The sequence below is a fragment of the Amphibalanus amphitrite genome, unplaced genomic scaffold, assembly GCF_019059575.1.
Source record: "Amphibalanus amphitrite isolate SeventyFive unplaced genomic scaffold, NRLGWU_Aamphi_draft 000992F_arrow, whole genome shotgun sequence".
NCBI lineage: Eukaryota > Metazoa > Arthropoda > Thecostraca > Balanomorpha > Balanidae > Amphibalanus > Amphibalanus amphitrite.
The window spans coordinates 18003-41643 of NW_024882486.1; the positions used below are offsets into that span (position 1 = coordinate 18003).

The window sequence follows — 23641 nt, forward strand, 5'->3', positions numbered from 1 at the left end:
ATGGAAATTGACAAACTTGAAATCGCTTTGAAAATATTTTTTCGTTTGGGATGAATAAGATAAGCCTTTTTATTACGGAGTTGTGTTTTTTTGACAATTCTTCAGTACGTAATAAAATGTCTTGAAAAAGAATAAAATAAATCTTAAATGTTCCTCAGTATTAGTCTGCTAGCCTGAAAGTTGTTTTTTCCGGTTCACCAGAGGCTGCGTTCGTCCTATTTGGATTCGTACCTGTTGCATTTTTAGAAGTGTGGTATTGGCAAAATATGTAGTTTGATTACAATTAATTCATAAAAAGATCATATTTTATTTATCTTCCTTCTATTTTCGTATTCTTAAAAAGTCTTTGAATGACAAAATAATCAAAATTATTTCTCTTACCTGTTACGAACGCACCATGGGTCGACAAAGTTCGCCGTGGTTGTGTGGTGTGGTCGTGTGGGTGAGGTATTGTTTATGTGATTGATGGACATTGATGTAAGGTTTTCTCACATGGATATTGAATTATATACTTTTTAACGATAGTTACACATATGACGGCTGCTACAGACCTATGGTGCTGATTGTGCAGCATGGGAGCTCGCCGGGCTTACCGGTGCCGCGCAGCTTTTGTCTAGGAACATGACTGACCCATGCTTGTCTTTCGCTTTCTTCTTGAAATCTGCTTATTTGCAGCTGTGCTACTCTTTTTAATCCTGTTATATTCAAGCCCTCTGCTTGATATCCAAGATCAGAAGTATTAGGGACTGTGCGTGTGCACTATAGGACCAAAAAGTGATTTACTACCTGTGCTTTACCTCAGTTGGTGACTTAGGTACCAGGGAAATAAGCTAAAATTGGAGTGCTCTATTTAATGGTCCTGTGACAACACTGCCTCTCAAAGTCATAGGGCCCTGTATGAAGGATCTGAAAATGACACTGCTTTTGGTACCTACCTAGTACCTTTCTGACGAAAACCACTTGGACTGCCTGAACTAATTGTTCCACTCTGAAAATATCATGATCAATCAAAATATGATCAAGGAAAAGATTGGTTCTGAAATAATGCTTAGCACCCTCTAAAGCATACTGAAATATGACTAAGTTATTACAATTAGGATATGTAAATCAACAATGCATTGCCTAGTCTGCAGTCTGCAATGCATTATTAATTTTTTCTCAAAGTTTTGACAAATGACACATCAGGCTCAACCAATCAGAACCTGAGGACAGTACTGTTGTGCAAAGGCAAAAACTACTATGTGAAGTCAGACTCTGACCTCACATAGTAGTTTTTGCCTTTGCACAGCAGCGTAGCTGATTTGCTAGAAGATGCTAATGAGCGGCACACTGTTGAAATGGTGGGCGCAAAATGACCACCACTGTCGACGCGCCAGTAAACCCTAATGAACTACTAAGAACTAATTGTTGAAATGGGGCTTGGAAATAACTGCTTGCTGTTTATGGCTGCATATATTGTTCTGAATGTTTTCAAGTCTAGGACCTAACTCCCTGGTCTTTTAGGCTCCCTATTTCCTGTGCTGTTGCTCCATTTCTCAAAATAATTCACATACTTTGGGAAAGGACTGCTTGATTTAAGTTTGTGCCAGCAATGCATGGTTTGGATTTTGGAAACTTGCATATGAGAACACTGAACAGACTAGCTGAGGTGACTGTTATGCCTGTGTACTGTTAAGTGGCAGATAGGTTTCACACTTTTTACTCGATCCTATTGTGAAGTGAGACTGAACCACACCTACTATTTTCTTCCATATCATGTAAATAACATCAATCAAGTGTTATAGAGGTGGTATTGCTGCTATTTATTGTGGTACTTGCAACTGATGCACAACCTGGCCTTCCTATTTCAGGGATTAAGAGGGACTCCAACATAATGACCAAGACATGCTGACTGAAAAGGAAACTGTCTCCCTTTTCTCACCTTGGTCAGCCTGCTCTGGCCTCAAACAGAGCAACAATGACTTCCTCGGAGTATGTCAGGTATGTCCATCTAAGGTTGCATCTTACTTCATGCTGACTGTACACTTTGCAGTGCACAGTGTTTATACTTTATTTTTTAACTTAACTTCTATCAAGTTTCAGATTTTTAGAAAAAATATAATTCAATATTTACTTTGTCTGGGTTGAAGTATTATGTCATGAATGCCATGGCATTGGTGCTATGAATGCCAATGTCCTATACAATGATGGTACCCTTCAAATCAGAATATGGTCACCTGCTTCAGTATTCAGCATGTTCTGCTAGTAAAATTGTCTGTTCATTTGACATACATTTTAAATGCCATAAAATAAATCAATATCTCTAAATTAACCACACTCAATGCATATTTATTTTACAGGTGCTTTGTATTGATAGAGAGGCAATGGATAGAGAGGCAATGCTAGAACTCACACTAGCCATAGCTTGTGTTAGCATTACCCATGACATATGCTGGCTGATTCATAAAATACTGATAACTAATGTACCTAGGTACCTTTTGAGGTCAAAATTGATCATGATCATGTGGACTAACGCACTTATTACTCATGGGCTTACAGTGGCTCTGGCTGCTTCCATCAGTTGAAAGTCACCCCCACCAGGAGCTTCATGTATGCAGAGCCAGAGCAACCCAAGCCCAGGGCATGGATGAAGTATTCCTAATCCTAATCCATGCCCAGGACTTCTCTCAATGGTTGTCCAGTTCATTGCTCTGCCAACCATGGGTGACATGATTTTTCATGTCTGTTTCATAAGTACTTGCTTGCCCAGTAGTTAGCATCATTGGATAGCATCTGAGGAGTTGTGCTTTTCTTTATAGGTATTTACCATTGATAAACATTCATATTATCAAAGTCAGATAGTGGTTGTGCATTTCTGTAAGCTAGCTTCCAACCTGTGACACCGCCGGTTTGTCGCTGCTACCGCAGCCAAATGGACGTCTGGAGGACGCCCTGAGCAGCCTGAACGTGCCGTCGGGCAGCGGCAATGACCTGCGGCTGTGGAACCTGGCCGAGGACAATCAGCAGTTCAACGACCGGCTCTCCCAGGATGAGGGCAGGTCAGTGTTGAGTCAAACCCAGTTTTTTATATACAGCTGTGTGATTCGCACTCTAGTAGGTATATTGACTTGTTGCATGTGATGGCAGTGATGTGGACCTATGCAGCTGTCTGTCAGTTTAAAGCTTTTTTATTTTGCAAGTTCTTATTCAGTCGACCATTTGCTCCATGAGGAGGTGAATTAGCCAAGTTTATCTGTCTTTTATTGTTACGAATTTCAGTGCAATTCCCACCATTCTTTGGTCGCATTTTTCTAACATCAGTCACACCAAGCTGTTCAATACGTGACCGTTGTGCCCACACAGGTCGTGGAGCTGCGGCTGGGAGCAACTCAGCTCGGGCTCCTCGTCCGGTGGCGCGCACTCGATCGACGCCGACTTCCTCTCCACCATCAGTACAAATGGCGACGAGCTATCAGAGGTGAGAGACCACCGTCACTGGCGCGCAACTCTGCCGTGCTAAGGCAAGACTGATTACGTTCGGGTGACCTCTGCCCTGAGGTTATGACCTCTGACACGACACAATCGGTTTCGCCATTACACGGCAGAACTTTAGGATACACGGCGTACAGCTGCTGAGGTTAGCAGCACCAGCGTGATACCAGCAAGAGACTTCAATTGACTTGCTCGAGTATGAAAAAAGGTGTCACAGTGTGGCTGGGTGGTCATGGAGACCTTCAGCAGACCTTCACGTGGTCTGCTGAGTTCTCCATTTGAGTAGGTTGAGTCAAACTGCCTGCTCTGAGGCAGTTTGGCTCAACCTACCACGGGTAAATTATTTTGACCGTCCACCCACTGACCCCGCCGGCCGCGCCCCCGCAGCTGGGCCTGGAGAGTCTGAACCAGCAGCTGACCAGGGCGGATCTGGGTGGCGCCGGCGATGTCGGGTCGTTCGACTCGGACCCGCTCGGGCTGCTCAACAACGTCAAGACGTTCAACCAGGTCAGTCCCGCGGTGGAAAATATTGCTAGTCAGATGCTACAGAAGAACGGTAGTCCATTGCTGAAAGGACTGCGAGCGGGTGCTAAATTATTATCGTCATCCAAGTTTTCCGGCAGAATGTTTTGAATCTTACGTTATTGGAAACGCCAGGGAACTTTCACAGATCAACAACGACAACAACACTTCCGTGGTGTTTTTTTTTTTCAAAAAGGCTCATAAGTTTTGTCAAACGTATTTTGTTTGTCGTTTCAAACGTTTTTTTTGGCTCCGTTCTCACTCATTCAGTGGCATTTGTACGGTCCCGTGCGCTGTTAGTTCATGATTGACAGACATTTCTGGTGGTAGGGGACTAAAAATGAAAACGTTCAATATCTCCGAAAACGCAGAGTAAAACGATGATTAATTTCCAGATATTTGCCAACAGACTGGTCCTCGCTGAGACGATTGGCTGTCACTTTCGCTTTTTGCAAAGTATCTGTCAGCATGCCAGTCGAGACGAGTCATTTGTATTGGGTCCGTCGATGTCTTTGTGTCATCGTGTGGCTTTGTCCCCCAGTCTTCGCCTGCGTTTTGCGAAATGATGCGTCATTTGTCTCTAGGAAGGGCTACTCCATCCCCTTGTCTAGTCTGTTGTGGTCCATATGAGCAAACGGCTCGGTGTGGTTTGAGCCCGCCCTAAAGCCCCTAAGTCCCAATGAGAAGCACGCAGAGGCTTGATCCCGTCGTTACTCTGATGGCCCATTATCTGCTGGATTTCGAGTACGGTTTCATAAGTAAAGTAGCGATAACGGTACTGTCCTACGTCTTCCTGCTTCCTATGGCAAGCCGAGCTTAGAATGGTCATTTCATTCGTCGCTGCCTATCGACTGCCGACAGCCAGGGAGTGGAGGTTATCAAATTGTCCGGTGCCTAGTGTGGTTAATAATGTAAACCAATGCGATGCGCTCTGATGGGTCTATGATTATTCATGGCGTAAGCGCGTTTTTGGGTTCGCGCCTGTTGGCTTTTCCACCAATCACCGCAATGTAAATTGATGTCGTAGAACCAATATCGGTTAGCTGCAAGTACCAATCCTGTGTGGTTATTTTGTCGGGGCATAACTGCAGTGTGAACTCCGTAGTTATTGTGTCTAATAAGCGAGCTTTCCAAATATGTTAACAATGTGTTGACCGTCGCTTCTCTCCGCCATCAGTCGGGAATGGAGACCCGCTCGGGCGTGTTCCCGTTCCCGGCGTCCTCCCGGCGCGGGGGTGAGCAGCCGGCCGGCGGCCTGTCGACGCTGGCCGCCCCCAAAGACGCGGTGGCCGCCACCGGCTACGGCACCGGCGTCAGCTCCTCCTTCGGCCTGATGGACAACTTCCGACGCGAGCCGACAGGTGGGTTGTCTACCGGGCTGGGCTTACGGTTCTGCACGGCGTGGCCGAGTAGACTTGACACTAGGGCGGGCCTCCAGCCCTACACGGGTTTGCCGGTGGTGGAACAGCGGACTAATAACACTAGAGCTGCCGGCACTGGCTGCGGAAATATTATTGCATTGTTATGATATGTTCATGATTCTTTATCATAACTGGGTGGTTATTCCCAGGCCCGCCAATATATCATGCTTTGACGCGACGCAAACATGCCCACTCAGTGTGTGTACTGTGTAACTGTCTGTGCGTTTTCGCAGTGTCGACGGCCTACATCCCGACGTGCTCTGGCACGAGCAGCACGCTGCTGCCGGGTGTCACTGACAATGAACTGCAGTTGGCCGCCCTGCTGGAGGCCTGCAACGCCGACCAGCTCAACCACAACACCGCGCCGCCGCAGAGCTTCTTCGGTCTGGGCGGACTGGACGAGCGCGCCGCGCCGCCGCCCGGCCCGGGACCGCCGCCGCCGCCGCCGGCCGGCACCGGCCCCGCACAGAGGTGAGGGAGCGGTCAGCGGAACGGGTGGACAGGCGGGTGAACGGGAGGGAGGGAAGGGTGTTACGTAATGCGATCCGTGTAATTCCGAGATGCGGTAGGTGACGGTAGAACACTACGTGGCCCTGCGCTGCCATGCCCCGGTATCATAACTATCCATGTTTTTTTTTAATCGTACAAAAGGGCTGTTTGATTTGCAGGCTCCGTCGTTTTTAACTTTCGCGCATTCCCACCCCACATGACAGCGGCTTACCCTCCGTCTGTCTCCGTTCGCAGCGGCAAGTTCCTGTCGGACGCGCTGTCTTCACGGCGCTGCTCGGCTGTGGAGCTGGACCTGCGCCGTCCCGGCTCACGCGCCGGGCCCGGGCCCTTCCCCGGGGCGCGGCCGCCGGCGCCGCCACACGACGGTACGTGTACTGTCGGAGACGACGCCCCGTATCGACCTGTGACCCGTCAGAGGGGACGGCGAGTCCGACAGTTTATTGGCTGCAGCTGGATGCGGCTGTTGGAATTATGAGTTTCAGTGCAGGGTAGTCCTGACATGGCTATGTTCATTTTCAAAATTTTATTTCACATTACCACAGGGTACATTTTCAAAATGATTCCTGCATCTCTTTTTACCCTAACATTTTTTTATTGATAAGGATGTATTCAGTACCTACAAAAATATTATAATCACTTGTCTGTTGAAATATATCTTAAACAACCGTCTTCTCACCTAAATAAGCGAAGCTCGTCTGACCATTTCTCGGCTCGTATTGCAGATCTGTTCGGGCCTCCGATGTGCGGCCAGCCGGGGATGCCGCCGCCGCCGCCCCCTCCGCCGCCGCCGTTCGGGCCCGACATGCCGCCGCTGCACGAGCTTCCGCCTCACGCCGGCTTCTTCCCCGGAGTGCCGCATCCGTTCTTCGGGTTCCGGCCGATCCGGTGAGTTTTCGGGATTGACCGGACCAGGGAGGGCTTGGGAGCCTGGGTAGGGGTGAATGGGAGTCTGCTTGTAGTAGGGTGTATAATGTATAGTTTGGTTTGGGTGTATTATTTTACCGAGTGTAGGCAGTCGACTTTTGTATGTCATGGGCTGTGTTTAGTGCTATGGTGTGTGATTGAGTGCTTAATGTGAATTTCGTTGTGTGAGGCGGGTGGACGCCGGTGGTGCTCTTATCTTGCAGCAGCGAGCTGCGGTGTCACGGTGTTTTTACTGAGCATGATTGTTGTGTGCAGAGCGCCCGGTATTATTTCGCTGAAGTAATTATCGCGGTCATGACGGCGCCACAGTGCTGTTGGTTTGCAGAGTGAACGCTTTGCGGGTCAGAGGGTGAACGGTGTCCGTCCGTCAATACGCTGTGAGCCGGTATGGGCGGCGACCTGACCCGACCGTCCGGCCCGCAGCCGCAGTGGCCCCTCGAACGAGCTGCATATCCGCCTGGAGGAGTGCTACGACCAGTTCAAACAGCTGGAGAAGGAGCGCAAGAAGATGGAGGCCGAGCTGGCGCGCCAGTTCCCCGGGAAGAAGGTGTCGTCGGCCAACAACATCCCCATCCCGCGCCTGCCCACCAACCCGTCGCGCGTGGACCGGCTCATCGTGGACCACCGCCGCGAACACGCCAGGGTGAGTGAACGGGCGGGGAGGGACGGGACGCGCCTCCATCTTACCCCGGTCAGCGGCGCCCGTGCCCTGACCGGCATACACGGAGGGAGAGAGAGACTGGCGGCGGCCCCAGTTCGCGCCGGCGACCTCTGGTGGCCGCGCGGACCTGATGCTGCTCGGCACACGTGTGATCTGTGGATCGTGGATGTTGTACAGTTGATTACAGAATGATGTTGCCCTCCTCAGAATCTATCAGTTGACTGAAACGTAAGTTGTGCATTTTATCACGCCATAAAGCGTGTCTATGGCGAGCGTTGGGTGACAGCACTGTGTCAATCAGTCCGCATGATGCGGCACAACCTACCGCGCTAGGCGACTGATTGCCTGTGAAAAGTGGAAAATTATTCTGTAGTCAACTGTGCGCCAGAAAATATGGGATCAGTGGGAAACTGCTTTTTTACGGTACTAGATTTTCGAGTCCTTGGTTTGTTTCTGTACATTTCACTGAATGATCTTTTGGCCGGCTGTTCGAATGCGCTAAGAACCCTTGAACAGTAACAACACCCGCAGAGCCGGTAGAGCAGTTTTGTTCGTCCGTCCGGTAGGGGGAGTTCGCTGATCCAACTAACTGCCCCTTCTTCGTTGACCGCTCTGACGACTGACATCGTGTTGAATAAGTACGCAGTTCATTCTTACCGTCTGAAAAATATCGCATTTGTTTTCGTGCCGAAATACGAGTTGGGGAGCTAATTTGCTTTGTCACTCATTTCTCAGCTAGACTCACCATCGCTCGCTGATCTACCCCGCTCTGCGCCCTGCCCCCACAGGTGATCACTCTTGTGGCCAAGACTGAGCGGCTGCGCAACAAGCGCATGCACCGCAGCATCCACAGCACGCTGGAGCAGATGCTGGAGGTCATCAAACGCGTCCAGGCCTGCCGCGGAGAGGAGATCGTCAACGCGCAGAACCGCGCGCGCGCCGGCAACCCGGCCAACACGCGCATCCAGGAGGACAAGGGTGAGTGGCTGGAGTGTGAGGGAGACACCGACCGGGCCTCCATCTTACCCCGGTCAGCGGCGTCCGTGTCCTGACCGGCATACACGGAGGGAGAGAGAGACTGGCGGCGGCCCCAGTTCGCGCCGGCGACCTCTGGTGGCCGCGCGGACCTGATGCTGCTCGGCACACGTGTGATCTATGTGACTCAAGTTCATTATGTTACAAAGTAACTGACGGACATATTCAATCTACTTGAGGCTGATGTGTAACTGGAATTGCTTAGCTAGAGGATCAGTTCAACGCTCTGTGAATTGCAAGTGCTTTCGGACACCCTCGTGCCTGACCGGTCCCCTGTGTTTGCTGGCAGACATTCTGAAGCTGGCGGCGGCGATCCAGGAGCTGACGCGCTGCTCACGCCGCACGCGCACGGCCATCTGGTGCGCGCTGGTGCTGACCACGCACTTCTCGCTGAACCCGGAGCTGGCCGGCGCCGAGGACGTGTCGGCCGAGACGCTGCTGCTGCCGCTGGTGGCTGCCGGCACCGGCGGGGAGCCCGGAGACGAGCCAGCCGCCGCCGCCGCTGCCGCTGCCTCCAACTGAGAGTCGGTATCGTTTAACCTCAGCCTATCTCATCATCGGACCAACGTAATTAGCCCTTGCGCCGCGCGGTGGCGCTGCCGCTCTTCGTCGTGATCGATGGCTGTTGGCCGTCGGCTGGGCGGCCGCGCCGGCGCCTCGAGGTGGGTCGCGCGCGCCTCCGCTTCCTCTCAATCTATGCACCTCAGGTTCAGCGTCGGTCCAAGTCCAGTGTTCGCTCTCTGGTGTGTAGCTAGCGATCCAGTGATCTGCGCAGAGGTATTAATGTTTGATACACTACGGAGCTTAGACTTGTACTTACGCCTTTCATGATAGCTCATGCCAATTCGCCGTAAACCGCTGGGTAGCTGGTAGGTTTGGCTTTCGCGTCGCTCGCCCGTGGCCTCGGGCCAGCGTTATAGCATTTGATTAGTGGCAAGCGCCTCTCCAGCGTTCAGTCCAAGGTATGTAGTCGACGTTTCGCTGCCAAAGTTTGTGCAATTAGTGATGTACCACCGGCTTTGGGCCTGTTACGACGGGGTTCTCCCGCTCTCATCCTATTCGTGTGATATAGATTGACCATAAGGAGGCGCGACGGTCTCACGGACGCCACGCAGATAGCCGAGATATTAAACCGTGGGTAGCTACAGTCAAATGTTCTAATACTTGCCTTTCTGTAGGATGTGCAATTGAATCTCTAGTGCCACCACCTCAGCGCGCCTTGAGCCCACCCTGCCGTGTAGACTTCCGTGAGGTGTTGGGATGGGACCGCTGGATGTTTCGGGCGTGCCGGCGGCCGGCGGATCACTGCGCCCGGCCGCCGGCCGCCCTCTGTCAAAGACTGGCACTCAGGTTTTGTACGGTCCGGTGCTGGGCGGCTGGCCCGCAGTGCCAGTTCTCCCCCGCCTGTTTTGTACACAGTGTGCGTGTGTATGTGTGTTGGGTGTGTGGGTACACGGTAGGCCTCCGGTCGGCGCGCGGGCGGGGACGGCGGACCGGCCGAGTGTGCGCTGCCGCCGCCCCCGGCCGCGCCACTCTCGTAGCTTCGTAGCTAGGGTTCTCAGCGGTGTTTCTCACTTGAGCTTAGTCAAAAGAGTCGGTCCGAAGAGGCGTGCTGCGCTCAGCGTGCCCTGTCGCTGGCAGTGGCGCGGCCCTGACAGAGCTCTGGATGTTCCTGGGTGCGAGAGCGTGCGGTGTGACTGTCCCTGCCTTCTCCCGGCTGTGCGGCGCGCGGGCCCGGCGACTCGCGGCCGGCGCCGCCCCCGGCTGCTTGTGCTCAGACGGAGACGCTGTAGGCGCGGTGCGTGAAACATTTCCAGGGATTCGGGCGACCCGGTCCGGCTACTCACAGCAGCAGGCAGGCGCGCGGCGAAATTCGCCGTGCATCACCGGTGTTGGCGGCCGCGCGGCCCACTAGTTAGCTATGCGCGGGATACGTGTGCTGTTTTCGGGCTTGGTTTGCCGTGGTATGTGTAGCTAGCACAAACAGGGTAGGGTCGGTAGTGCGCGACGATAGATAAGACAGAGGCAGCCCCGACCGGCGTGCGCGGTTATATTGTCCTTGAAGCCGTCCTCGGGATCTTCAATCAGCTCAAATTTCACGATGTGACTGCGGTTTTAGCGGGCGGGCGCTGGCAGTTTGGCGGCCCGCCCAGTCGTAATGTGTACATAGGTGTGTGGATTGCCGCCGAGAGCACCTTTCCTCTTTTCTACCAGTCAGCTTTAACGGTGCATGGCTCTCCGTCTGGTGACCGTCGTCGCGGTCGGGCCGGCCGTTCCGCGCGGCCGCTGCCGGGGGCGCGCTCGGTCTCTGTGTGTGTGCTGGTTTGTGATAAATTTCGGCGGCGGCGGCGGCCGGCCACCGTCAGGTGCCCGCGCCGCCGTCCGGCCTCAGTCTGCTAGACGCGCAATAAGGAGCATTATTAGCGTCCGCCGCCACCGGCCCGGCCGCGCGGTGTAGAGTACTCGGGTAGTCGTGTTCGCCGCTCTCATATCATTTGCCTTTCCACTGGATGGAGCTGTGACGTAGTCGTTGTGTATACCCTTTAGAGCGCGGCGGGCGCGGCCGCTGGTTGTGAGCAAACGTAATCTCTGTGCGCTGTGAGCCCGGGGGTCGCCGGCGGCGCGCGACGGTCACATGCACACACACACACACACACATGCACGCCGGCAGACGGAGGACGGCGCTGGCTCGTGCGCGCGCGGACACGCCACTCCAGGAGAGCTGTCAATAATGGAGAGTGACGCCGGCGCTGGCGTGTGATGTCTAATCGAGAGGCTTGCCTGGCTGCCGAGGGCGCGGGCGCAATGGTCAGTGTACGGGCCCGGCACCAGTGCCACTTTTAACACAACGTTTACCATAATGTTGAAATCGGCGCATAACGAGGTAATAATAACCGATGCGTATATGAAGACACGCGGCACTTGCCAATTGATTTCAAGGTGCGATCTTGAATCAACTCTTACAAAGTGTAGAATTATAGTTTCGTTAAGGAAGCTCTGCCTGACTGAGTCCGAAATTATGGTATTTGTTGGCGGTTTGTTTGGTTTCCGCGCTCCAATGAGTTGGCGCCCGGTTGGTGTTGTTAATTTTCGGATGGCTTTAGACGGCTGGCCGGCGGACGGGCGGCGGGCGCCGCCGCTGCTGCCTCTGCGGGGCGCGGCGCCCGGCCGCCCGTGCCCGGTCGGGCCCGTTGTGTTCCTCAGCGAGTGCTGTGTTGGGTGTTCCTCTGTCCCCGCCTGTGTCTGTCGTTCGGTCGGGGCCAGCGCTCCCGCTAGAGTCGCGTTTTAGCCATTTTGTATGTATTGGCAGTTAGCAGGACCACTAATTGCGCAATGTTAAAGTTTTCTTTAAATGTAATAAACGATATATTCGTCAGAAAATGTTTGTTGTGTGACTGCGACTGTTGAACCTGTTGGAGGATTTTCAACCTGAACATTACTGGCCGTGGGTTGCCATAATTTGAACTTTATTGACAAGACTCGCCTCGCACACTTGCGCACACATTCAAATGGGAATAACGGTACCCTGTCATAAAAATACTGTTAACTAGCAACTACATAACAAGAAGCAACAACTACATAACAAGACGTGCGTGCAACCCTTCACACTTCTCACCGGCAACAACGAAGTCGTAGGCAATGTTCATGTAACACGGAAACACCGCGTTAACTTTGAATGACTGCGTGATAGAAGCAACCCCACTGCTACTCTGGCATTGACGAAACTCGCCCACTGACCGCATTCACTCGATATAAATACTCGGGTTGTGTCTACCTCCATGATTATGACCCTTTCCATGCACTTGACGACCAACGAACATAACAACGGATTACCAGTCGCCCAACCTGGTAACTATGTGCTTTGACGATTAGCTGAACACACCAGCAGTCAGCACTGATTACCAGTCGTTGAGTTCAGGTAGATCTAACTGTTCCAGACACTGATTCACTGAAGACCAGGTCACGTCTCGCGGAAGAGCACCCTGCCGGTCACGTCTGCTGTGCGCGTGGTGCGGGGCCACACCCACCTATCCTCATCCTCTACCTGCTCGTCCAGCCGCCGTCCAGACATCTGTCCCCCATCCTTACCCAGCTCTCCGAACGGCGACAGACTGGGCCGCCACCCAGCGTCTGCGTACAGCGGGCTGTCGAGGGAGGGTTCGCTGCCGGGCCGCTGCCCGACGGCAGATCCGTCCGGCAGGCCGCGGGGCTCTGGGAAGGCCAGCACGTCGTAAATAGATGTGGGCGTGAAACGGTGTGCGGTCGGCGAGGGGTGCCCGGGCTTCGGAGGCGACTGAGCTGTGCTGGGAATGTAGTAGACAGAGTTCTCTCGTGTGTCCGGTCCCGAATCGGAAGCGCCTTGTTCTTTGTTCGTATTCCACTTTGTTTTCCTTCTTGTCGCTAAGAGCGCACTGAACAGTGGGTTCTTGTCATTTGGTGAATCAGATGCTTGGTTATTGTCTGCTGAAGACTGCCGGAAGTCAGGAACACCAACGAAGTCGCCGCTGGCTAGGATGACATCCTCGGGTTTCAGCCTTGCAACCCCTTGCACATTTTCCGTGCTGTGTGCGCCGCCCCCTTGTTGCGCCTCTTTTTGTATGCTGTCTCCAGCTCGTGAATCCAGCCTATCCAGCACACCTACCGCAGACAGCTGGAAGTCATCTAGGTTGATTATATGACTTGGTTTCGGTGTTCCGTACCCGTCCTTTCCTTTGTCCGTGCGACTCCTCGTCCCTTCTGCGTGCGGCCGTAGCAGATCGACCAGCTTTGGTCCGCGAAGACCGCCCTGCTGACCGAGCTCCGGCGGGGCCACCTCCTTCATTGCCAGGTCAGCTATCACGTCCTGCGTCGGGTTTCGTCCAGGGGTAACCGACTTCACCTGTACTCGCGTGGACCCGACAATTGAGGACAGCTTCGGAGCGCCGTATTCGTCTTGCTGTTCCTCGGGAACACCCGCGGCTGTGGCACGAGCGGCGTCATACATGAAGGACTCGGACAGCGGGATCACGTCGTCTGGTTTCGGCGGAGAAAAGTTAATGTTTTGGACGAGCTGACCCCCGGATGAAGCGTCTCCGGGTGAACTGAACGGGGAATGAGCGAGCGGCACGAGGCGGCCGGACTGTGAGATGGTAACGACGTCCCGCAGTTTGGGTGAGGAGTAGCCTGATGGGGTGGACAAAGGAAGAGTTGAAGTGCCAACGTCTGGCAAAGAAGGTTCGGCATTGGCTGGAATTGGAGGAGGAAGCACAAGGACGTTCGGTTTGTCTGGACGGATACCTTTGGCTGAGGTATCACCTGTGAATCCTTGTGCAGCGTCTTTCTTATCCAAACCGGAAGCATCAGATATTGGCGGGGCATATGCAGGAAGCCTGTGGTCTAGCTCACCGTGCTCTGCAGTAGACAAGATGTCCTCTGGTTTTGGCTTCATGTAGCCGTTGCCTGGCGCCACACCGGCAGGCAGAGGTCTGTGGTTGACCTCTTCACCTGGCTGATTTGGAAGTATATCTTCCAATTTGGGCTGTGAGAAACCGCCGTGGCCCGAACCGGCATCACTTCCTGGCCGGGGACCTATGCCGCTCACTGGTGGATGCAACAGAAGAGTGTCTCCATTCTCATCCGGTTGTTCTGCGTCATTTAACGGTATCCATTCCAAAGGTTCATTGTGAATTACCCCGGAGTGTGGCGGCTTCTCATGCAGTTCAGATTGAGCTTTTCCATTATGTCTTGCGTCATTCGCACTGCCTATGTTTTGTACTTTCTCCTGGCTCACATATTCCGCTCCTCTCGCCAGTTCCTCTATGGTGGGCTTTCGTCCGCCGTCATTCTGGCCCAGATTGATATGAACGTCCTCCTGAGGCTTCGGCAGGGCTCGCAGTTTGGCGTCATGGACGGTTCGCAGTACCTCATCTGGGTAGCTGGAGGGCGGCACCAGGACCAGGTGCTCGATCCTCAGTCGCCGCAGCTCGGGCGCCGGCTCCTGGCGCCGCTCCAGCTCGTCGATCGTCTCCGGCTCCGGGTTCTCCGGATAGAAGAAGGGCGCGTACCGCTGCAGCCACGGGTTCTGCTTGCGGTGGAACGTGGTGGCCACGAAGGTGCCGTTGCTGAAGTCGGGCGACGTGAGGGAGATGGTGGTGGAACGGGACGCGTCCTGCAGGAGGCGCCGCAGCTCGTCGCCGGTATCGTCCAGACGGCGGTCGGAGATGGTCACTGCGGTGGTGGTGCCGCCCATAGAGAGCAGAGAGGTAGCCTCGGTCGGCGACAGCAGCAAGCTGGTCTCCCGGTCGTCCTTAGGCGAGGGATGGCGCCGGGTAACAGGGTCCAGTTGGCCCGTTTGTCGTGTTTCTCCCGCCACCAAGTCTTCTTTGGCCTCCGGAGACAAGGTGTTGGCTAGCTGGTGTGGGCTTTGTACTGTCAAGTTATTTGATGTGGTTGGTGGGACGTCGTCAGCTGCTGCTTCATCTTCAACAGACTTTTCTTGCAAAATTGGAGTTAAAGTGCTCGCCTCAGCATCGAGAACAATGTCTTTTTTAGTCTCAGCGACCACGGTGTCGTTCGCCTTTTCAGAGCTTTGATCTTCTCTCGATACTAATTTGCTGCGTTTTTCTTCATCAAAGGCTTCTTTTTCATCTATCTCGTTTTCTCCATAGTCATTTATCTCGTCAGGAAAGATCACCAAAACGTCATCTATACCAACATCACCTCCACCACGATCACCACTATTGACTTGCCCAGAAACACTAGGTGACTTTTCATCTTCCGCAGCTTCTTCATCAGGTGCTTCAGTGAGGGTCAGGTTTTTGATTGCGACCTCGGCGCCCTCGTCGCTCGTCTGGTCATCCGAGTCGTTCTTGTGCTCACCTGAGTCATTGTTATCCTCGCTGGTATCGCTCACTGAAGGCGATTCTGTCACCAAGTCAGGCTGTTCGTCTCCCTGGTAATCATGCGTTTGGTTTACCTTCTTTATCAATGTATATCCAGGACTGATGCTTTCCGTACTTGATAGGCCGGTATCAGTCTGTCCCGCAGGCGTAAAACTCGCCGGCTCTTGTGACTCGGTGATCTGAACTGTTGAGTTATCACTACGTTCTGACGCTGTTGTATTCTGTTTCGAGACCACTGCGTTTTTCAGTGCCTCCCAATGATCTTTGAGACCCTCCGTTTCTAGGGGAGCAGTATCACTCCTCTCTATAGGCGCTGTTTGGGTTGGTTTCGGTGGAGGCGTCTCCTCGGCTGTCTGCGCTGCGTCGTCGTTACTCTCATCCTCTGCAGAGACGCTCTGATTTACGCCAGCTGAGTTTTTCAGCGACTCCCAGGGATTCTGGTCGGGGGCCATCGGAGGCGTGTGGCGAAACCAGCCTGGCCGCTCTGGAACAAGGCGGACCAAAATCAACACATTTGATATACCTACAAAATCCTCAATTTTGGGGTTTATCAGGCTGCTTTGGTTCCATAATGCGTAAAATCAAAATTAGAAATACTAAAAGAGCATATGCCTAGTTGTAAACAAAGGTAGTTTTTGTACTCCTTGAGGTCTGATAAACATACGTTATCGTTAATATTAAATAATGACAGTTACTGGTTGGTGTATTCGTGAATTTGATAGCGTAAGTGTGAGAAACATTCTCGCATCCATGCGCCTCCATACCGGCATTCGTGTGCGGCTTCAGAAAGTCGTCATCCCATCCCCAGTCCGGCGCCCTCATCGCGCCAACGCTGACTGCTGTGAGCAGCAGCAGCGCCGCCGTCATCCTCCGAACCTGCGAACGAACAGTGACGTCAGAGACGCAACAGTGACGTCACGTGGGAGCATTCCCACTCAGTTTCCCGGATTGCAGCTCGACGGCATCAGATGCATGGCGCTGGACTGAGTCGGCGCCTGTGATTGCTGCCGTGACGAACACTTGCACAAAATGCTCGTGTGGATGTGCATCGGAGCGTGTTTGCGTTACTCAATGCCACCAACTATAGGAGCTCTGTATGGTCGGTCGGTGTTTCATATACAGTTAAAACAGAAGCGGGGTTTTGCTGAATTCCAGGGCGGAGGTCACAACGAGTAACCAAAGTGCTCACTCGAAAAAGGCAAAGAAATCATCCGTAAGTTTTCGGCCGAAAGCGACGTTGACTTCGCCACTTGTGCCATTGGTGCCCAGACCGACACAACGGGTCAATTGGGCAGATGTCCCCGTTTCTGTTTCGCTTGGCGGAAATAAGTACCTACGCTGCAATCCGCAGCGTTTATTGACGGAACTGAACGACTGAAAGCCAGAAAAACGGTCGCCAGGCCAGATGTCGGTCGCGTCATGCTTACGCGGGACGCATAACGTTTAACTTTTCAATTCCGTCCACTCGCTGCAGTAACATGCCAATGTAAAATTGGTATGGATATAACTCTCAGCATATAAGATCCACCGGGCCACCACTGTAACTGGGCATCGTTTGTTTGCTACATAGAGGCGTGGGCGGCTTTTTATGGAACCATTGAGGGAATTTATGAAAATCGAATAAAAGTTTTCCCATACCTACATAATATTCAATGTAGGGTTTATCATTAATACACGCTGCAGTCCTACAGTGCAGTTGCGAATTGACAAGCACTTTGTGGATGAATATCGAAGAATAAATTACAAACGGGTAACCGGGTGGAAAATATCCGACAACAAGTGCACTGTGGGCATTGAATGCAGTTTCGGGCAAAACGGCCAAGGTGAAGAGTGAAGACCTCCGAAGCTGTAACACTCCATCTCCACGACGAGCCCCGATACTTTGTCACGGCACGTCTGTCTCCCGACGATCGCTGCCTGGTCAGTCACTGCTCCTAAACCATCCAATGTCCATCCGTCTGCAGCCAGCCATCCTTGTCGGCTCTCGTCCAACCCACCGCAGGGCGTTCCCGAGCACATAATCGCCCACTGGGCGCCTCCCGTACCATCGCTCAGGCTCGCGCGCGGCCGTGACGGTACACGGTATCATTTGGGACGCGCCGCGACACGCGCCGCAGTCGGCCGCGCTGGTGGTCGCCCGTTTCCAGGTTTGAGTAATTGTCGTGATGTCGTGTGACAACGAGACAGTGAGTGATAGCTGTGAGGGCACGAACGGGCCGCCACCGATCGGCACCGATGGGAACCGGAGCGCCCGGAAACGTACATACGTGAACGCACGCATACTTTTCTAGATTATTTCGAGGAAAATCAAGTGAAGCTGACGAATGGAAAACAAAATTGTAGCCTCTAGTATGCCAGAGCCCAGAGACATTTACCGTAAACGTAAAACCATTGCTTATGACCGGTGTGAATGCTGCGGTTTGTGTTGTAAACTGTGTACGACTCCCATGGGAGACGTTTACTGTTTATAACAGGGATTGCTGCAGCACTCTCTTGCCTGGTCGGTCAATAGCCTGAAATCGTCGGTGTATGAAGGCTGGGTAAAATTGAAATGCCTCAAACGTCACCGTTCCACACTTCTGGTTGACTGATGATTTTCGGTCCAGTTGGGTGCTCGCGTTCCACCGCCATCGACATTGTTGGTGTCAGTATTGCGCCTTCCTGAGAACCTGTTATAAAACCCAGTAGCGATATGAAAGGGTTAACGAAACTCCGATCTTTGTCTAATTGATGGACTCAGATGCAACTAAATATGATTCACCAGGAGAGATCCCTCAAAGTAAATACAACGTGGTGTTAGGGCCAGGGGGGATTATAATAACCTCAATGGGATGAAATCCATTTTTGCCCCGAATACCGAACTCCGAGAATGTTATTGTTTTTATGACATCAACATAGCATCACCTAAACTTGTTTTATTGTTTTCCGTTGACTATTTTGTTGTCTGTTTTGTTTTTTGTCTGTGCTGCACTGCTGGGTTGGGTCGCTTCGGTATATCTAAACTACTCCATGGCAATGTGATGAGACAAGAGATATCTGGCTGGCTCGACCATCACTGGCTGGCGCGGCGCGACTGACCCTATCCTGTTGGACAGTCGTTATCTGAATAGTTGATATCTGTCTCGGTAGTGACATCCTCTGAATGTCCTGCTGTTTACCCAGCGCTGTCGGAATAAAGCGTTGGAAACGGTTGAAGGGGTTCAGATAGTTTATCAGAGAAGTGAGAGTTGACATTTGCCTCTTTATTGTTCCTATTTACATGTTTGATGTCTCCCTAAGAATCTGGGTCCCGCCCACTTTTTATCAGTTTTCTCGCCTGTCGCATCTGTTGCGCTAAACACATGAGGGGACAGGGTAAGAGATAAAATCAGTAAACCCCATTATGGTACGGAGTTTACCGATTTGGACGGTTGGGCGACCGGCCCTAACACCGCCTCGTCGGTTGTCCAGTGTCCAGTGGCAGTGACGTCCAGAGGTGTCCAGTGTGGACATTGCCACGCAGACGGCACCTGGCCTGCGTGGTGCCATCTGCGTGGCGCTGGGCGACCATCAGGTTTAAACTTCGATAGTGAATACCGCCATAAAAATAACCCGTCACCCGTTACTACCCGTTACCCCTACCCTTAACCCGTGATTGTGAATACGGCCACTGCAGCCCAACGGAATGCCAACTAATAACGAATCATTAGTTCAAATTTTTGCATTGGATTGGTTGGGATGAATTAATTGAAATCCTACACATGAGATACGCTTATATCCTACCTTATGTACCTATAAATACAATCTTCATCTCGCATGCTTTGCAAGGGTTCTGCTTCTGGAGATGTTCGACAAATCCTCTGGAGAGGAGGGAAGCATCAATCTTCCCTATGAGTACGCACGGCTGTGGTTATAGTTGTGGGAGAGTACATAGTTGATAGCGGTCTTCTGAATGGGCCGCCTGATCATCTGTATACGGCAAGGACTGGTATGGAGATAGGTGAAAATGGCGTGAAGGCGACTCCCAGCTAATAGACTGGGCAGTGGCGGCGGAAGGTTGTCCTGACGCGTCCATGTTTACCTTAACCAACCGAAACCGGCAGTGAAAGTCGTTTGTCTGCCCCTACTGAATTAAAAAGTCGTTAGGCCACTGGACAAGTGTGAACGCTGAACGCTATAATACACCTTTCGAAATGCATCGTGTTCACTTCATTTAATGGATGCCACCCGATTTATTAATTAACTTCTTGTTTTACATGGAAATGATGGACAAATAGACCTAATGTGTGTAATACGATTTCAGTTCGCAATGTGCATGTAGTAGAACAAACCAAAAATACAAAAGCGCATAGACAGCCACTCGTCGGTTTTGTGTGAGTTTGCTCCAATCAGACATAGTGAATGGCGGTTTGTCCCCACGGATCGTGCGGGAATTCATGCCCAAGCTCTATTCGAAATCTTCAAATGCAATGCAAACAAGGGATAAGTGGCAAAACATGGGGCGCGGTTCGCGGATCCAAGGTGCTTTGTAGTTTTCACTTTTCACAACAGTTATTCGCCCTGAAATAGGCGCCTTTTCGCAGCCAGAAATATGCCCATTGAAGCAAAACAGCTCGTGTTGCCAAAAAGGAGAAAGTCTTGGCAAGGCTTTGTTGGGTACGTCATGAAGTTCATGACCGTCGGTTTCTACCCAGAGTACCTATAGCCATTAGGCGGAACTGCACGAACATACACCTCATGCCAATGTAGAGGTCACGCGGCTTGTGCCAGGGTTGTGTGAATTGAAGTTACAGCGTGGCGTAGGTGATGGCATGCCATGGAAACATAGTTACAGATGCGTTGACGTTTACACTGTTTTGGTGGTTGGTTAAAGAGAATAAAACATATATTTGTCATCCATCATCTAAAACATCTGTACCCCTGTTGTTCCATTCAATGACGCGTGAGATGGATGGGGATTATATGACCGTCTTCAGTACTATCTTCACAACTGCAAAAATAACGCATCTATCGTATCTTGAACTCACTCGTTCCCAATAATTTCCAGTCTACCTGTGACACGGAAGCCGCGCAGAGTAGACCGGAAAATGTGCGAAGTGCAGACCATCTGTCGACGAGTCACAACAGGAGCGAACAGATCGGTCCGAAATAACAGCCAGCTGGACCGTTAAACAACAGCGAAAGTGCTTTGGTCCGGCCGGTGACTGGTGGTCTGTTGTGGTCAGTTTGAATCGCCGCACTATCTGCATGGATGCCGATTAAACACAGCTGAGAAACAACTTTATCTATGCATGTAACTTTGTAAGCAATGTCTTATCACCGTGTGTTTTTACACTGGCAGTAGGGATGGTGAAATGTAGGATAAGAGTCGTTATACCTCCTCTTCGTGGAAGGCTGTGGCGCAGGGACGCGCCTTTGGTGCGGAGGCTGGGAGGCGCCCCCGCGGGTATCCGTTCCGCCCCAGCGGTCAGCGGCGGCAGCGCGGCGGGCGGCTCGTGCAGCACGTGCCACGTCTGACATGATGGTGCAGTTCCGTCCGTGGAGAGCTGGGACAGGCCAATTTGGACCGTCTCGCTGGACCGCCAGCTTTCGGCAGGCTACGGAAAGCTGCCGAGTGCCGATCTAGTGAACACATCCACGTAGTGTAGCACAGGACATGTAGGAACGCATATCAATGCAATCGTCGGTCATCAGCAAGCAATAATCAGATGTTAGATAAGCACATTTTTGTGAGGAATGCATTATGTGTTTTTTTTTCTCATAAAACATGCCTTTATCTTCCTCGGCCCAGCTGCAGTAAATAAAATGATCATGGTGCCGCCACGTACTAGAAATGAACATGTGACTGCGCCGAGCTTTAACGGTCGCATTTTCACCCGGACCATTATCTCCTGTTTGCGGATGATAGAGCGAGAGACGTATGCATTTATATTGTGCTCGCTTTATATGCACATTCATCTTGTGATCTACTGACCCCGACCCGTTTTGTGACTTGCCGTTCGAAAGAATAAAAAACCGAAAGGTTTTCCCAGGAGCTGTTTGTGGAAATCCTTTGCCGTCCAAGTGTCCATGGATGAGCTATTTTTGCAGTCAGCTTATCCGGCCGTCATGAAGGGAGAGCGAGATGCGGCACACGAAAGTGCCAAGAGTCATGGGTCTCTGTCATTGTTTGTCCTATAGGTACCGTTTGTCTTAAATATTTGTACTCCTAAAAACAGCGCTGATAATAACTGACTATGAAAGGTCAACTAATAGTCATGCTTTGATAAGTCCGATAGTCAGTATACCTCGTTCTACATACGCATATGCGTAAGTCATCTAATCAATATCTAACAAGTTGTTTGTAAACCTTTTAATTTTTGAAACTTTTCATAGATTTGTGTCAAGAGGGCACGAGACATCAAATAATTGCGGTTGCAAAAACATGTTTTACTACAAAGGCGTCTGATGGAATGCTTGTATAGTCATTTGGACTTCGTATACGATCACCAATCACCATATTTTCCCATCAAGACCAATAAATTAGCAAGCAGGTTGGCTGAAATAGATTAAAAAGGCACATGTCACGGTCAAAAACTGACCAAGGGTGTTACATATCATTTGATCTGCCTTAGATACCATGAATCACGTTATCAATGGATATTACATCATTCGTGGCATCTATGGATCTGCATTTTGGAAGACAGATATGCAGAACAATATCATTTCTACCCATGCCTGAAGCTACCGTGTAAATATCATTGACCTGTCAATACTCCACACGACATACAATAAGGCAAAAGGTGACGCCGTCGGTATGGGTTCTGTTTCTCATTTAGATAAATAAATACCGTAGGCATATACTATTCTATAGAGTTATTATACAATAGTTCTAGTTACCTGAAATAAATACCCATTCAATATACAACCGTTATGGCATATTCGTGAGTGTTTAGAATGATCGGTCCAATAAAGGCACTTTTTAAACTGTTAAGAGTTAACACTACAAAGACAAAATGGGCGTAAACTTTACTTCTCGAGGGACAGACCACAATTCTAAACGCGACACGACTCTTTCCTTACCTCCATGCGGAATGTGACACTCCACAGTGAGTCCTTCCAGCGGTCCTCTCCAAAGGTCCTTCCAGCCGTTCACCGGTCCTTCACCAGTCCTACCACTATGCCAGTGCCACCCACCGGTCTGTGTCCCCGACCAGTGTCACCCACCGGTGCCGCCCACAGGAGCGCGCGCGGCCGCCACCAGCCGGCCAGAGAAACTGAGCGACCACCGCAGCCTGGCGCCGCTCTTACCGACCGGGCCGAGCAAGAGTCACGAGCCGGGCTGGAGACGCTCCGTGAAAGTGGCCGCAGATCGCGCTTTGACAACGCCCAGAGGGCAAATACACACACCCGACTGGGAGGCGGATTATTAGCGAGGCTATTTAGCGAGGCTGCTTGGTATGATTGATGCGGTGAGCATGCATTATTAGCCCTAACGGAGAAAAGAAAGAGAATTGGCACTGGTTTGTTGCTGCAAGGAGAACTACTATGGACGTCAAACCCCTTGAGACCCCACTTTTTTGCGATAATTTTTAAATGCGTCAACTCTCGTTGACAATATTCTGGCAATGTGTGTTTCAGAACCTGCCGAAACTTTTATTACTTAGGTATTTTGACGCCAAACGATTATTAAAGGTACTTCTCATTCACTCGTAATGTTAAATTTCACGGAACGAATCTGCTGTTTGGGTAGAGGCTACGCGCTCATGGGGCGGAGCCACGTAATGACGTCAGCGCTAAGCTCCGCCCTACCCCTCCGGCGCTCCTTGCCCGGCGACCGGTCACTCGCGTCTCTCGCTCCATTCAGGCTTGATGGTGGGCGGTAGCTGGTAGCGGTAGCAGGCGCTGGTAGATGGCATTTAGAGCAGATGGCGCTGGTGGCGGGGCTCGAGTGTGGCCGAGCGCAAGCCTCTGCCCGGGCCAGATTGACCTTAACATTACGAGTGAATGAGAAGTACCTTCCATAATCGTTTGGCGTCAAAATACCTTAGTAATAAAAGTTTCGGCAGGTTCTGAAACATACATTGCCAGAATATTGTCAACGAAAGTTGACGCATTTAAAAATTATCGCAAAAAAGTGGGGTCTCAAGGGGTTTGACGTTCATAGTAGTCCTAAAAAGACATTGACAGTTGCCCTATTATGGGTTCACTGGCGCTGTTGTTCCTTTTGCAGGAACAAGCATCGATTTTTTTTTTTG

The 23641-nt window shown here is 51.5% G+C and overlaps 2 protein-coding genes across 5 annotated transcripts; one reads left to right on the forward strand and one right to left on the reverse strand.

The window, feature by feature from the left end:
- Window positions 1-277: 277 nt before the first annotated feature.
- Window positions 278-11925, forward strand: LOC122368953. 4 transcript variants are annotated; one of them, XM_043343287.1, is made up of 12 exons: window positions 278-447; window positions 1851-1980; window positions 2908-3038; window positions 3343-3457; window positions 3859-3978; window positions 5171-5354; window positions 5648-5885; window positions 6159-6289; window positions 6647-6809; window positions 7272-7491; window positions 8298-8487; window positions 8834-11925. In XM_043343287.1, exons 2-12 carry the CDS (start codon window positions 1885-1887, stop codon window positions 9064-9066), a joined length of 1821 nt encoding a protein of 606 aa, XP_043199222.1. In that variant the 5' UTR covers window positions 278-447; window positions 1851-1884; the 3' UTR covers window positions 9067-11925. The 4 variants fall into 4 exon arrangements, with proteins under 4 accessions (XP_043199222.1, XP_043199223.1, XP_043199224.1 ...); XM_043343288.1 differs by having other exon boundaries at window positions 278-442; XM_043343289.1 differs by having other exon boundaries at window positions 278-438.
- A 360-nt stretch (window positions 11926-12285) lies between these two features.
- Window positions 12286-22666, reverse strand: LOC122368952. Its single transcript, XM_043343286.1, has 3 exons — window positions 22467-22666; window positions 16190-16301; window positions 12286-15909 (listed from the first exon to the last, which is right to left on the reverse strand). Exons 1-3 carry the CDS (start codon window positions 22470-22472, stop codon window positions 12506-12508), a joined length of 3522 nt encoding a protein of 1173 aa, XP_043199221.1. The 5' UTR covers window positions 22473-22666; the 3' UTR covers window positions 12286-12505.
- Window positions 22667-23641: the final 975 nt, after the last annotated feature.